This window comes from Neovison vison, chromosome 11 (genome assembly GCF_020171115.1).
Source record: "Neovison vison isolate M4711 chromosome 11, ASM_NN_V1, whole genome shotgun sequence".
NCBI classification, from domain to species: Eukaryota; Metazoa; Chordata; class Mammalia; order Carnivora; family Mustelidae; genus Neogale; species Neogale vison.
Window position 1 is genome coordinate 66584789 of NC_058101.1, and position 15267 is coordinate 66600055.

Here is a 15267-nt window from a genome sequence, read left to right on the forward strand (position 1 = left end):
ATCCCCTGTCCACCCTGTTGAAGCCCCATCAGGGACCCCTCGGGCAAACCCAGTACCTCACTGCAGCCAGCAGCCACCACCCATCCCTGCCTTCTCAGGTCTCTAGCCTCACTTCTTTATTTTGATTCAGATAAGCCCCACCGAACTGCCTCAGGGCCTTTGCAGGTGCTGTCTCCCTCTTCCTGGAATGGGAGCTCTTCCAGGCATCTCTGATTCCTTCCCCCAGCTGTGCTGGCCTGCTGGCAGCAGCCTCCTGGCTCCAGGAGCTCCAGCCCAGAAGTGCCCCACTGCCCTCCACTCCATGACATGCGGGCCTGCTGGTTTCTTTGCAAGGGGGGGGGTCTCTGGCCTTCGCCCTAGGAAACAGTGCTAAGGGACAGCCTCATATAGGGCGCCTTCTCCAAGCAGAATGAGGGCCGGTATGTAGTTCCAAATTACCTGTCTTAAATCTTCAAGTTCTGTGCGCTGCCCTGGGGCAACCAGCATGTGTGGGCTCCAGCCCCCGCTGCCTGGGGGTGGCCCGAGGTGGGTAGGCTAGGAGAAGGACACTAGGTGCCCTGCCCTGACCCCCTGGGCCTTGGGGCCAGACTCCCCCCTGGGGCTGCAGGCTCCCTTCTCCACTAAGAAAGCAAAGATGGGGAGCTGCCCTGGGGAAGGCTGAGGAGGGTGGGGTGCAGAGGCGTGGGCTCTGTGCACCTGGTTCTTGGAAGCATATTTATTGTTAGGAGTCTGGGAACAGCGCAGAGGTGGGATGCCCAACCCTGAGGCCGGGGCTGTCTCAGGAGGGATCCGCAGGCCGCTTAGGGGGCCATATCCGGTCTTTAATCCAGTCCACGTACTTGGCCACGCGGGTGTAGACGCCAGGCTTATTAAGCCTCCCACAGCCGTCGCCCCAACTGATGACGCCATACAGGTAGGCCACACCATTCTTCTCACAGACCAGGGGTCCACCCGAGTCCCCCTGCGGCAGGGCTGCTGGTCAGAGCCAGGCACCAGCTCAGCTCCTCAGCGGTCGTGAAACACCCCACCACCCACTCCTGCTCCGCCTCCCTCACCCCAACCCCGAAAACGTCCCCGAAGAGTCTCCGATGTCCCTTTGGGGAGGACTCCCTAGGAGCTCCCAACGCAGACTTCCTGACAGCTCGGGGGACAGAAGACAAAGGTATTTCCAAGTGAAGGAACTGTCCCACCTTCCCCCGGTCCCCTAGACACAAAGTCTCCTCATTCCAGGGCTACTGTAACAGCATCTGACTAGCCATTCCAGTTCCTAAACTCTGCCATGGATTCCTCTCAACTCCATGATCAGGAATGTGCATCTGAGCTTGGCTCCCCAAACCTCCCACCAGCACACACCCTATGTGGACCAGGTGGTCCCTGTGTTCTGGGCTAATCTCCTCACTTGAAATAACAGCCCTCTGCCAAACTCCTATTCACCCTTCAAAACAAGTGCCAATGCCCCTGCCTCTGAAAAGCCCGCCTTGACTTCCCCCAGAGGGGCTTGTTGTATTCATGTGGTCCAGTGTCAAACCCCCCTTGCCACTTCTGAGTTGTGTGACCTGGGAAGAGTGGCAGGGCCTCTCTGGGCCTCAGTTTCCGCACCTATCAAATGGGAAGTAAAGCAGCTCCTCCATCTTGCAGCCTAAAGACGATGGTGCTTGTGGAGCCCTTGATAAATGCTAGCAGGGGGCAGGCAGTCTTGAGATCTGGGGCTGAGCCCTGGCTCACCTGGCAGGCGTCAGACTTGCAGTCGAAGTAGCCGGCACACAGCATGTTGGGGCTGATGTCGGCCCCGTACACCTCCGGGCTGCTGCACTTGTGGTCTGCAACCAGAGGGACCAGTGCCTCCCGCAGGGAGCTGGAGTAGCCACTCACATCTATGAACAGGGTGCTCTCAGGCTGGGCAAGGCTCCCTGGGGCTAGCCACCACTCCTGGGGCATGGTGCCCCCAACCCCACTCACTCTCATCCTGGTGGCCCCAGCCTGCAATCTGGCACTTGTGTCCAGCGGAGAAGGGGCTGCTAGGCTCAGGCAGGCAGATAGGCTGGACAAACTGGGAGCGGACGGCACAGCGGTCCCCCTTTTTCTTCAACCGGATCAAGACTGGCCAAGAGAGAGAGAGACCAGAGGGCAGCCTGGGATGTGGGGGTCCATGCAGGGGCCGAGGAGCAGGGGGGCCGGCCCAGGGCTCAGCAAGGCTGACCTGCCAGGTTTTCCTCCCGCCAGGCCAAGGCCACTCTGCCATACAGAGTTCCCTTGCTGCCCTCCCCTCCCCCTACTCCCTCCCTTCCCCCTCTGTCTCTTTTCCTGCCCCTTCCCTCCCTTTCCCTCTCCCCAGGTGGGCCTGATGCCTACCCACCCCTGCCCCTCTCCTGACTCTGGCCTGGGGTGTGCAAGACACACACACATATCCATGGCCCTGGTGCGCCCCAGCATGTCCCAAGGCTTACCCAAGTCATGGTCACTGGGGTTGAACACCGAGTACATAGGGTACGGGATATACTTCTCGATGCCAAACGTCTGTGTTACGTCCGTTGTTTGGTTGAAGAAGTGTTGGCCTAGGACCACTAAGATACTTTCCCTGTGGGGGCTGTGCAGGGTGTCTGGTGGCAGCACGATCCAGGCCCGCCCCCCGGCCCCGCCCCTTGGGTCCCTCACCCCCCCCCCCGCCCCTCCCCACAGGTCCCTCCCCATCAGGCCTTCCTCACAGGCCCTCCCCACCGGCTCCTCCCCAGAAGCCCTCCCCTCGGGCACCGCCCCTCAAGCCCCTCCCCACAGGCTCCTCCCTTCAAGCCCCGCCTCTCAGGCCCCTTAGGCCCCGCCCCAGATCCCTTCCCTCAAGTTCCCCTCCTCGGCTCCTCCCCGCCACCCGCTGCGGCTCAAGCGTCCTGGAGGTCTTGCCAAGGGCGATGCTGGGCAGGTCCCCTGCAGCCCAGGGGAGAGGCCTGAGCAGGGAGCAGGGGAATGGTGGGCTGTGGCCACACACGACCTTGGGCAGTGCCGTCTCTAATGCATCTCTAGTGACTCTAAGGGCTTCCTGCAAGGTGGGGTCTATGCTGATTGGGGCCTGAGTAGGCGGAGGCTTGGCGGCTGGATCCAGCTCCTATGTAGCCTGGGTCTCCCCGATATAGCCCTTCACTCCTGCTGGGCACAGGCCCTGGGCCCCCAGGTCAGTCCCCCTGTTTCCTCTCCGGGCCTCTGTTTTCCCAGCTCCTGATGAAGGGGGTAACTCCCACCCAGGCCTGACCCTCCTTCATTGAGCTCCAGCTCCAGGCCCCTGTGGGACCTTGGCCCCTGGGCCCTGCCAGGCCTTAGGTCCTTCTGGAAAATGGGCTCCCACGCCCTGGGCAGGCACCAGCTTGGCACATAGTGGGGCTTGGTGCCTGGCCTTGGGACAGGGTCAGAAACCCAAGTCCAGGGCCAGAGCTGGTGATCCATAGGTCTTACTTCCGGGGGGAAAGGTACGCTCTTGGGGTGGTCGGCCAGTGAATGCAGGCCTCCAGGGATAGGAGGACTGGGTTGGCTGAAGGGCTGAGTGTGCAGCCGGGCAGGGTGGGTGTCCACCGGCTCTGGGCCCCTAGTTCTGTCCTTTGCCCCTTTTGCTTCTTTGCCAAAGGAGCATGCCTTCCTGGGGAGCCACCCAGAGTCCACCTGTTCACCTCCAGCGCCCCTGCCTCAACCCCAACCCTGTCCTGGATGTGAAGAATGGGTGCTTGCTCCCCTCCCCCAGCCTCTTAAACCCCCACCCAATCTCATTCATACTGGAGAAGCCTCAGAGACCCTACTTCCCAGGCCCAGTGGGAAGCCTGCTGCCTGTCAAGGCTCCACATAGGGCAGGCCTTGCACCCACTGCCCCCTACCCATGCCTTAGTCCCTGGGTGACCAATGGAGGCTCAAGGCCAGACTCACACTGCCAAACCCCCAGGCCCTGATCCCTGGGATTCCATCCTCTCCAACTGGACCCCCCTGGGGAGCCTCCTAGTCTGGACACCCAGATGGGGAACCTTGTTCCCATCACACTGGGTGAAGCCCAAGAGGGGCTAGCCTTCTCTGCTCTGAACTGGCAGGCTCCTCTGGGTGTGTGGAGGTGGGCCTTGCATCCCTGACCCCCACTCCCTTAGCTGCCAGCCCAAGTCTGCCTTCCCAGCTCATGGAGTGGGCGGGGCCTAGGAGTCCCTGCTGAGGGGCAGGGAAAGGTGTCCCCACCTGCATAGTCAGGGGTGGGGGGGCAGGATCTTCTCTGAGGAGGGCCTGCCCATCATACGCCTAGCATCCCCAACTCCCCCCCGCCCCACTACCCCACCCAGTGCACGACTGTCCGGGCAGGACTGGGCAATGACCCCGAACAGGGGCGAGGCTGAACACGGAGGTCTTCCCCACCCCCACCTGGGGTCCTTGGGCCACGAGAAAATGAGAGACCAAAGATTGGGGTTATATGGGTTGTGGGGACATGTGTGTGAGGACAGGCAGATGGGTGGGTGGGAGGGTGACAGATGGTGGACGCAAAGGTGTGGAATGGATGGTGGGTGTGTGGCCAAGTGGGGGGAGGGCAAGTGGATGGGCTGAAACACACAGTGAGGGGCATGGGCAGAGCCGCTCACCTGCTGGAGAAGCAGTGGGCCGCGGACACCACCCAGCACGTGTGGACGAGACTGCCTGCACAGAAGCTGTTCCCGATGTAGATGGCGGCCAGCCAGGGGTGGGAGCCCGGCAGGGACGACGAGCCCCCGATGATGCGTGGCCGGAGGAAGCTCCTCTTCTTGTGCCTCTTGCCACAGGCCTGGCGTCCCACTGGGGCAGGCTCAGCCTGTCTCAGCATGACCTCAGGGGTCCGGAGCGGAGTTCTGGTGAGGGATTCTGGGAGCACAGGTCACCTGGTCACACTGCTGGGGCTCCTTCTACGCATCCCTGCCCAGAGTGGGTCCTGGCTGCTGTCCTCACCCACCCCCCACCCCACCCCAGACAGCTCTGCCCTCACAGGCACACGATCTACTCTCTGAGCCTCAGTTTCCTCTTCTGTACAATGGGGAGAACAAGACCAAATCAGTCACCAGGCTTTGAGGGAAGCAAAGTGGTGTGGCACGTCTGGCAGGGCTTCCTGTCCCTCCCAGCAACCTGGGACCTCAGAGCCCAGGCCGGCTGGGTGGCCCCAGGGGCATGGGGGCCAGAGGGCAGGCTGGCCTCCCGGAGCTGCCCGCTCCCAGGGTCTGGCTCCAGGGGAGGCTACTGGCCCTCCCACCCCATTATTCACCCCTGACCGGCCCTTTCCTATGTTTGGGAGCCCTAAGCTCGGCTCAGGCTGGGTGGGAGCCGCCCAGAGGACCTGGAGACTGGCTGGCCTGCTCGGACCCCCTGCACCTGGCAGAAGCGTGGCCTCAGCTGAGCCCTGCTCCAGGGAACCTCAGTTTCCCCATCTCCCGAGGAGGCAGTGGTGCTCCAAAGAGGGGAGAGACGCGGGAAAAATGGCCGTGACTCCTGTGGAAGCAGGGTTCTCGAGCTGCCTTCAGCCCATTCACGCACCACAGGCCACCAGGCGGCAGTACTCCCAGGAGAGGGCGCTGCCGTTCACCACGTAGCACCAGGGCCTCTCGTCCTTGTCTGGGTTCCTGGGGTGCATGGAGAGGCGGGTGGGCCCGGGGCCAGGGGACCTGGGAGAACCCCGTGAGGGAACTCCTGATGGACCCCCCCCCACTCCCCTAGCAGCAGCATTGGGCTGATTGTGCAGATGGTCTGGGGCCCCATTGCTGACCGGCAGTAGGCATGGGGGCCCAGGCCAAGCAGGGCCGCAGCGCCCACGGAGTCCACGTGCAGCTCCTGGTAGAGCAGGTCCGAGTTCCAGGCCAGGCAGCTGAGGCCCGAGGCTGCGGTGCTGGCCACGCCTCGGTACTCAGTGCCGTTCCCCACAAAGCAGCGCTGGCTGGGCACTGTGGGCGGCATGGTGGGTGGTGAGCCTGGGCTCTGGGGGCCGCAGGGCACAGGGCCAGGAGGCTGACCCACTCACCAATGTTGCAGAGCCGCCCGGCATGGCCCGGGGGGCAGGAGCACACAGTGGTCCCGGTGGCCACGATCAGGTGGCAAGTGCCACCATTCAGGCATGGGCTGCTCAGGCAAGCTGCGGGGAGGGCTCAGGAGCTCGGCCTCAGGCCTTGAGGGTGCCCACCACGGGAGGGCAGGGTCGGGGCTGTCCCACTGGGGCCTGTGGCTGGGGGACCCTGGGCCAGCCTCCCACCTTGGCCACGGCGTACCTGTGTGGCGGGTGCTCTCGCATCGGATCTGGCCCTCAGCACACTCACACTGCTCCACCTGGCCCTGGCTCACTCGGGCCCAGCGGTCGCCCACCTCCAGGTGTTCATAGCGCGTCTCATCAAAGCATTTTTCTTGGGGGGGGTTGCAGAGTGCCCTCAGGCCGCTGCCCTCGGGCAGGCCCCTCCCCCACCCATCTTCCCAGGACCTGGTGTGCACACCTGTGCCACAGTTCTTGCCTGTGAAAGCCATGGGGCAGGTGCAGTGGTAGGACTCGGGGTCTTGGGTGTTGGAGCATGAGCCCCCGTTGAGGCACGGGCTGGAGGCGCAGGGATCCGGGGCAGCTGGGGACAGGCAGGAGGAGTAGGGAGCAGGTGTGGGAGAACCCGGCCCATTGGGGTATCTCCCCCAGACCCTCTCTGTTCTCCAAGGCCTTCAGTGCCTTCACTGGGCTTGCTGCCTTCATGCTGCCCCTCTGAGTTCCTTGGGTTATTTGGGGTGCAGGAGTCCTAAGAAGGGGTGCAGACCTTCCCTGTTGTCCCAGCAGCCCCACCCCCCCAACCCCATGCCATGCTCAGACCCTGGGCAAGCAGGTCTCTGGCTCTGTACCAGGACGCTGGAAGCCCAGCCCCCCATCAGGCAGCATAGTCCCCTCCTGTGTGCCCTGGGATCCTTGCAGGTGGGGCTGGCAGCACCCCCGGCACCCTGCAGACCCTAGGGGCCCTCATCTCTGCCCAGGGTTCCACCTGTGCAGCCACAGCCCCCAGCCTGACCACCAGGGGGCGCCTTACTCCCAGCAATGACCAAGACAGCTCTGTGGCTCCTGGACAGGGCAGGGTCCTGCCTGGGAGGGGCTCCACCCTCTGCACTCCTGCAGCCCCCCTAGGGTGCAGTGGGGTCAACCCCAATGTTCTCTTCTGCACTCCAAGCAGGACTCCCTGTCCCAGGTCAGCTCTGTCCCCTTGGCTCCCACCCCCAACTAGGGTTGACCCTAGTACTCCCTTAGACTACCCCCAACCCCAGCCTGGACAGCTCCCCTCCCCCAGCACAGGCCCTTCCCCACCCCACCCCCCACCCCCCACCAGCACCCACCTGGGTCCTCCCTGGGCACTGAGGTCTGGGCACAGTAGCCCCAGGCCCTGTCACGGTCATAGTTGTGAGTGGTAGCACACCTGGGGGTGAGGACACAGGTGGGTCCCGGCTCCGAGGCCTCCCATAGCCTGCCTCTGGCAGATGCCCTGCCAGCTGCTGGTAACTCGCCCCAGTCACACCCATGCCTTCCTTCCCTGCTGGGTCTGGGGCTTGGGCTTGGGGAGGGAGGGCAGAGGGCAGGGGGTGTCTCCAGAGTGGATAGGGGCCGTGGGGATCCTGAAGAGGGGAGGCTGGCGGTCGCTGCTGGTGGACCTTGCCCCACCCAGGACCCACCACCGCCTGTGCGCGCTGCCCTCCGACGTGCAGGAATGGAGCATGCGGCCGCCATAGCGGAAGGGGAACCTACAGGGCCGCCCGTCCTCTGTGAGCACTGCAGGGTGAGCAGAAGGCGGTCAGGGGGCTCCCGCTGGGCACCTTCTGCCCCATGTCATACATCCCGCTCCCCAGCAGCCACCTGCCAGCCTCCCAACCCACCCGCCCAGGTGTAGCCCACCGCCTCCAGGAAGCTCTCCTGACCCACCTGGGCCCCCAGGGCTGCTGCTGGAGGGAGCTGCTCTGGGTGGGGGGGTGAGCCCCATACCACCGGGTCCCTGTGGCTCTGGAGCACTCGTGGCTGGGCTCACAGTGGTCACCGAGGTTACAGGGATCATGGGGGTCCCAGAGCTCACTGTGGCGTTAGGTTCTGGGGGTTCTGTCAGGTTCTAGGAGGAGCCAAGAGGGCTGTGATGGTGTCAGTGGGGGGTGGCCCCCCTCACACTCAGCCCCCGGTGGCTGGGCTCATCGCCGTCCCCAACCTTAGTTTCCATACTGGGCCCTCAGGCCTTAGAGTAGAAACCAAGGGGAACCTGGCCACTGGCTGTCCCCCTCCCTTCCTGCCGAGCCCGCAGGGTTAGGGCGGGCTGGGTGTCTGCCCAGGCTGGGGCACCCCTGCCTTCCAGCCTCAAATCCTGGGGATCTGTTCTGGGGGATGGACAAAAGCAGCCACAAGGCCCTCGGAGGTCCCCTTTACCCACCCCCCAATCAATGGGACCCAAAAGCAGTCCAAAGAGAGGGGAGTGGCCCTCATGTCCCCTGGTGGGGGCCCAGCAGTTCAGATCCCCAGGCCTCCTGTCCCCCAGGCCAGCCCAGCACACCCACCTTGCCTGCTGGAGGCCAGAAAGCCAGCTTGCAGCACATTGGGCCCCTTACCCACTCCACAGCCCTCCCCAGCCCTCCCCAGCCCCGGCCCCAGGACCCAGAGTGGGCACGGGGAGCCCACGGTCCCCATGCCACGGGGTCAGTGCTCACCCTGCTAGCCTGGGGCTGAGCCCCATGAAACCCCAGCAGCAGCAGCAGCAGCAGCAAGAACAGGGCCATTCCCGGCGAGGGGCAAAGGCTGCGACCCCAGGCCCACGGCCCCATGGCTCCTCCTGGGCTGGCACAAGGAGCGGCGGGAGGTGGAAGCGGCGAGCAGGTTGGGTTGGGGTCAAGGCCACTTGGAAATGATTAACCCTGGCTGCCTCCAGCACTGGGCCCACATGTCCCCCCATCTGCTGCCCGGCTCACCCTGCCTGGGCCAGCTGTCCCCTCTGGCATGAGCCACATTGGCCCTGGACCCGACAGATCCTCAGGTCTCAGCTGCGATGCCTCCTCCAGGAAGTCTGGCAGGACACACAGCCCGTGAGGGCTTGGACTCCCAGCCCCCACCTCTCCATGGGACTGGCCACTGTCCCTTTGTGAACTAGTGAACTAGTGAAGTAGCTTCCTCACAGCTTGGATAATTGGTGCTCTCCCACACCTTATCCTGAGCCCTGGCTGGGCCCCAGAAGAGCTCTTGCCAGGCACCCAGGGTCACCAAGGGCCACAGAGACCTGGCTTGGGGTCCTGCCCAGGTCTGCATGCACCTTGCTCTCTCCATCTGGGACCTGGGATGCGGACATTGCCCCACCCCATGGGCCCTACAATGCGTGTGCCACAGGCACAGCTGCTAGGGGAACCTCCTCTGCCATTTCTGAGCACAGGTTCCCCATGAGTCAGCTCAGCGGCCCACAGGGGCCAGGGCAGGGGCTAGCTGCCCTTTCCTCAAGGGATCAGCCTGGCATCACTGTGCACCCCCAAACCATGCTCTGTGGGCCGCCGTTTTGCCATCCATGCAAGAGGAGGAAGGTGGAGAGGGGCATCCAGTTGGGTGGGTGGTGGGTTTAGGAATGGGGGTAGGAATGTCAGGCAGGGAAGCATGGTGGGTGTGGGGATGGTGGGGGGCAGGAGTGTCAGACGGGGTGAGTACGGTGGGTGTGGGGACGGGGCAGGGGCAGGAGCATCGGGGGAGAGCATGGTGCCTGTGGGGACACAGCGAGAGCTTGGCACATTGGGGGATGGTCCCCCTTCCTTCTGACACCTCCCACGGCCCCTTCCACAGCCCTGCTCCCTAGAAGATTCAGAACCTCCCTGGCCTGGCCAGACATTCGCAGGTTGGGCCCTTCCGGCAACTCTGTGGAGGGAAGGGTGCGGGTCCCTCAGCGCTCAGCTGCTCCATGTGGGGTTCCACTAGGGCGACCTGGGTGGGTGACTGGAGCTGTCTCAGCCCACAGTCCCCAGCGGTCCTGCCCCCGCCTGGTCGGCCACAGGCCCTCCTGACCAGGCTCCGGCTGCTCTCTGGGGCCTGACACCACCCAGGACCTCAGTGAGGGCCCCCTCCATGGACGGACGGACAGATGGACGGACAGACCCTCTAGATTAGGCCAAGAGCAGGCTTGGGGCCCCCAGAGCCCAGGCAGGAGAGCATAGGGCATGGTGTGACTTGTGGGTCTCCAGGCAGAGCCCTGCCCCCTCCGGCATCCCCCGGCCCCACCCCCCGGGGCCCTGCACTGACTTGTGACCCATGTGAGCCGCTGCGGCCTCCAGCACCGTCAGGCTGGCTCCACTCTCTGCCCAGCCTTGACCTCAACACCGGGAGTTGTCACCACCTCTATCCCTCTCCTGAGACGCTCCCTGTGGGCAGGCCTGCGACCCCAGCACTCAGTACGAGGCTCACACTCGGGGGGTGCCCAAAGTTGATTTATTGAGGAAAGGCTGGAGGCTGAGCAGCAGGAGAGGACAGGATCTGAGGGAGCGAGTGTCCGAGGCCAGGCCACCCTGCACCTCCTGGTTTGGCTCCCGAAGGCAGGGTGGCCAAGGAGGCCCCTTCAAGGCCCTCAGGAGGGCTTGGGGTGGTCTCCTCAGATCATGGGAGTCCACGCGTGTCTAGCTGGGGTGGTGCTGATGTGGGGGCGGGGGGACGGCTGCTGAGGCATGGCTTCAGGCAGCTTCAGACGAAGGTCGCGTGATGTGGGCTGGCCTTGGGCTTGGCAGGAGCACCTGGGAAGGGACTCAGGCTAGGGAGGTCTGATGTCAGGGCCCTACTGGTCCGTGACCTCTGGGGGCACACCCGTACCCCAGGGACACTGCCGCCCAGCCCGGGGGCCAGGCCCGCAACGCGGTCCACGTCGATGATGGTGTTGACCGGGAGGCACTGGCTGCCTCTGGCCCCGCCTCCTGTCACAAGGAGAAGAGAGAGACTGTCACCCGTCTGCCCTGCCCTGGGTGAGCTCCCCCAACAGGAGACTGTGCCCCACCCCATCACACAGACACGGGTCATCTGTGACCTTGGCTGCCCCTCGACCTAGCTGTTTTCAGGGCGCCCACCTGCAGCTCCTGTTCAGCGAGCCCCCAGACCCTCATGGCCCCACCACCACCTGAGCCCTCCCATCCTGGCCACCTACTTGTCCTCCTGTCGGTTGCCTTGGGGCCATATCTTCACCCTCACAAACTCTGAGTCTTTCCCTGCCTCTCCTCCCTGTTGTGCCCCTCGACGCCATTCCTTCCGTCACACGCACTGTTGTTCAAGCACCCTGCTGCCTGCCCCCTCACAGGCCATCCAGCTCCAAGATCCCCTCCCTTTACTCCTCTGACCCCCCCACCTGACCTGGAGGCCCAGGCTGCCTGAAACTGCCTCAGAAGCTTCTAGACCCTGGGGCAGGTCACTGCCCTGTCCTGTCTCCAAGCAGGGCCTCCAGAGGGCAGAAATATGTCTTCTGGATGGAGTCTCCAGGAACCAGCTCTAGGTGGGCTTGGCCTCACTGTCAGCCTCAGCCCCCCTCCTGAGCTACCTGGCTCACTCCAGAACGGGTTCCACAGGTAGGACTCTGGCGCCCCAGTCAGACCAAGGCTGGGTGTGAGCTCTGTCCTGTCTGTAGCCATGTCCTTGGTGATCCTAGGGCCAAGGACCCTCAAGGGCCCCTGGGGGGTAGGGAGAGCTCTGAGCCCATAGGGGACAGGCTGGAGGAGCACAGCCCCCAGGGACCCCGGGTCCTGCTCCACTGACCACCTGTCCCTGGGCCTCAGTTTCCCCAGCCTTGCTGGTAGAGGGGAAGATGGCTCCCTTCCTGGTTCCCAGGCATAGAAGCACAAGCAGGGAGGACCACAGAGGGCAGGAGTCTGGGCTTCCCAGCTGCTCTGCGGCCCCGAAAGTCCCCTGACCCCACCACTCCCCATGCCTCTGGTGGCACCTCGTGTGGCCTCCTGGGCAAGTCCGAGCCTGCAGGCAGAGGCGGGTGTGCTCTCCGATGGCATCCAGCCCAAACTCTCAGTAGCAAGTCAAGGGGGCGGCAGGAGGGCCATTCACCTGGGCCTCCCTGCATGTCAGCATCGGGCACCTGGCCAGCAGGGTCATCACAGTTCTGAAGAGGCTGCCCTCCAGGGGTCTGAGAGGCCAAAAAGCACGGGCCTCTAGATGTTCAACAGCCACTCTGCTAGGTCTGGCTGGGCTCCACCCCACCCCGTTGTCACGGGGTCCCCGTAACCCCAAATGCCAGGCTGTGGGGCCCAGACACGATGGGGTGGGGCTGGCCTTTGCCTGGGACTTGGGGCAAGCAGAGAGGCAGGGTTCGGCCCCCTTAAATAGCATGTGACCCCACCTGGGCTCAGGAGCCCAGCCTCAGACGGAGCTCCGGGAAGACAGAGCTGCAGGGAGCCATCTGGCCTTGGCCAAGGCACTCCCTCCCCCCAACCCGACCCCCAGGCAGCTCAGTGGGATGGGGAGGAATGACGGCTTCTGGGGACAGGGCAGTAGGTCAGTCCAGGGGCCAAAGATGTGAGCGTCACAGGGAGGGTGGCTACAGTCTGGGCCCTTCCTGCCTGCTCTGCTCAGACTCGCTCTCCCGAGTAAGTGGCAGCCCCAGGCCTGTGACTCAGTGGCGGGGCCCAGCCCCGTGCAACAAGCATGTGTCACAAACCCCAGGCCAGGGCCTGCCCCAGCACTGTTCCCACCCAGCTTCCCAGAGCGCTCATCAGTGCTCCCCAGCTGGTTGCCCTCCAGGGACAGCCAGCCTCTGTCCCGGGTCCCTCACCCACCCAGATAGGAGACCTTTGTCTCCTCCCCACTCAGGCGGCTCCACTGACCCTTCCTTTCCCGAGGCCACCGCAGACCCTGTGCCCTGACCATCCCGGGGCAGAACCACACTCCGGAGACCCTCACCAGCTGTCTGTGATCCGTCCGTCCCCAGGCCACCCCTTCCTTTGTCCATAAGCATTCTCTTGTGCTGACTGCCAGCTCCACTCTGGCCACCACCACATCGGGAGAAGGTGACACAGAACAGGACCCTGCTCTCGGGGACAGCATGGTACAGGGCTACACTGGTGGGGCCTGGTCCAGGAGCCAAGCTCTCCTTCAGGAGCCAACTCCTGCTGCCTGTCTCACAGCCCTTCCTAACCCAGAGAAATGCGCCCTGGCCTCCAGGGGCTTTGCCGTGACTTCAGCCCCTGGTGCAGGGCATCATCTGTGAGGCTGGGTCCCATGTGCTCCCCCAGTCATCCTGATATCCTCTCTGTGAAGCCTCCCAGATACCCCTAAGCTGCTTTCACAGCACACGGAAAGGCGGGCACTGCTGAATTGGAAAACAGTGGGGGGACTGGCCCTTCCAGGCCCTCCCAAGACCTTGTTGGCCCTGGGGACCCCATTCCGCCCACTTTCACAGAGGCTGACTGGGTCCCCATGGGAAAGAGCAGGGACAGCCCCAACAAAAGCCCAGGTTCCAGCCCATGAAATGCACAAGGGACCCCTCCACTTGGTGCCCCAGGCCCACTGAAGTCTGTCTGGACATGGCAGGGGAGGGGTTACTGGATTAAAGCTCCTCATTCAGCAAATCCTTCATTCAGTAAATCTGTACTGAGCACCAACTCAGAGCTGGGGAAATGGCAGCGCGCAGGGAAGGGGGGTGCGGGGGCAGGGCAGTGTCAGGGCCACAAGGGTGCAGGCATGGAGCTGGCGGCCTGAGGGAGGGGCAGCAGGCAGGAGCCCCAGCAGGGGATGGCGGGGGAAGGGGTGTAGGTCACACTGTGGACCATGTGAGCCTGGGGTTTCCACTCAGACCTGAAGCCGGGGAGAGCAGACCAAGACAGGGATGGCAGGGCATGGAGCATGGCTGTGCAGCAAGAGACCCAGGGCTGTTGACTCTCGCTGCCGGGAGAGTGGAGCTGTCCTAGTCAGTGCTGGGGGGCTGTGGAGGGGGCTGGGCCCGTACCGTCAGCTGCCTGGAAGCCTGTGGAGGCTTCCAGCCAGGCATCTAGCCAGAGAAGATCTGTTAAGGGTCCATTCCAGCCAGAGCAGGGCCAGAACGCTAGAACATGATCTGCTGGAAAGGGGGGTTCTGGCAAGACCCTGGCCAGGGATGCCCTTCAACACCTTTTAGTCCTGAGGTTGGCGGCAGGTCCCTAGCACGCCGACATGGCCCCCAGGAGGCCAGCCACCCCTGTGCGTGCCATGGTTTGTACTGGGGAGGGCAGGGCTGTCTGCCCCCAGACGGCGGGGTGCTCAGTGTGGAGATCCCTCAGTCCCCCAGATGGACGGGCCGGACCTCTGCTGCAGATGTGGGGAAGGACATGGGAACAGGAGGTGGGGCCCAGGGCTGGGGACACCTGCATGGCGATCCCCGGAGGCCTCCCTGGGGCTACTGTCGTGGACACGGCCACAGTAAGACCGGGCAGCCATATCATCTGGGCTGAGCGGGGGTGACACCAAGGCTGTGGCTGGCATGGGGGAGGGGGCTGACCACTGAGAAGCCAGGTATAGAGAGGCTCCCGGGACAGCAGCCACACCAAGGACATGTGGTCTGGCTACCTTCACTGCCAAGATCAAGGCCGTGGCCTCTGGTTAACTCTCCAGTTCCGTTCCCATGGAAACTACATCATTAGGCCCCCACAACCCCTGCTGGGTGGGCCATATGTGAGGAAACCAAGAGCTACAGGTAGCTGTGAGGAAGTAAGCAGTGGGTTCTGGAAAGCCACCAGTCTGGGAACTGGATGTGCCTTTGGGGACCCTGGACACTGCCCACTAGACAAGGTTTCCAAGTGGAGATAGCTTCTGCCCCAGCCAAGGAGCAGCAACCTCTGCGTCTGGGCACCCACAGACCCCAGGCCAGAAGGGCTGTGCAGGCACCCCTTCCTGGGAGGGGTGTAGCTGTGCCCACGTGGTCACTGAGGGGGCCCCCCAGTTATTAAGGGCAGCTGGCTGCTGGGGTTCCCAGGGGCCTTGTCTCCTAAAAAGGCTAGGAGGGGCTCAGCTAGGACCCTGACCCATTCCCCTAACATCCGGTATGGCCAGACAGCAGTGAGGGAAGCTGGGCTCTTCCCACGCCTGCCTGGGGAGGGGTGGGGCATGGGGCCCCCTGTTGCTCAGACAGAGGGCCAGCTGAAGTGAGATTTCTCCCAACCCAGACTTTTGGGGAAGGGCTCTGGATGTCTCCTTGCAAAGACTGCTCTCAAATCCCACATGGTCAGGCCCTGTACCCTCGGCTTCCTGGCCACTGGCCCTTTACTCAGGAGTGAACCTCAGTCTTGGGTCAGACACCATCTGACTGT

At 63.7% G+C, this 15267-nt stretch overlaps 2 protein-coding genes across 4 annotated transcripts in view; both read right to left on the reverse strand.

Moving 5' to 3' along the window:
* Positions 1-709: 709 nt before the first annotated feature.
* HGFAC (HGF activator) lies at positions 710-8793 on the reverse strand. Its single transcript, XM_044225683.1, has 14 exons — positions 8680-8793; positions 7913-8093; positions 7666-7762; positions 7333-7412; positions 6462-6584; positions 6243-6374; positions 5999-6109; positions 5747-5921; positions 5518-5603; positions 4599-4854; positions 2448-2587; positions 1960-2100; positions 1726-1874; positions 710-961 (listed from the first exon to the last, which is right to left on the reverse strand). The coding sequence occupies exons 1-14, from the start codon at positions 8791-8793 to the stop codon at positions 779-781; spliced, it is 1968 nt and encodes a 655-aa protein (XP_044081618.1). The 3' UTR covers positions 710-778.
* A 1631-nt stretch (positions 8794-10424) lies between these two features.
* Positions 10425-15267, reverse strand: part of RGS12 (regulator of G protein signaling 12) — a 106254-nt gene continuing 101411 nt past the window's right edge. For all 3 annotated transcript variants that reach the window (XM_044267880.1, XM_044267881.1, XM_044267883.1), the window contains one exon: positions 10425-10905. In XM_044267880.1, the coding sequence (XP_044123815.1) occupies positions 10679-10905 (227 nt within the window). In that variant the 3' untranslated portion in view covers positions 10425-10678. The remainder of the gene's footprint in view (positions 10906-15267) is intronic.

What these genes read in the sequence shown, in the direction of transcription:
- HGFAC (XM_044225683.1), bottom strand. Translation starts at nt 8,793, where the DNA reads ATGGGGCCGTGGGCCTGGGGTCGCAGCCTTTGCCCCTCGCCGGGAATG. An exon ending in CAGCAGCCCTGGGGGCCCAG is followed by an intron (nt 7,763 to 7,912) that starts GTGGGTCAGGAG and finishes CTCACCCTGCAG; the next exon opens with TGCTCACAGAGGACGGGCGG. An exon ending in AGTGCCCAGGGAGGACCCAG is followed by an intron (nt 6,585 to 7,332) that starts GTGGGTGCTGGT and finishes GCCTGTCCCCAG; the next exon opens with CTGCCCCGGATCCCTGCGCC.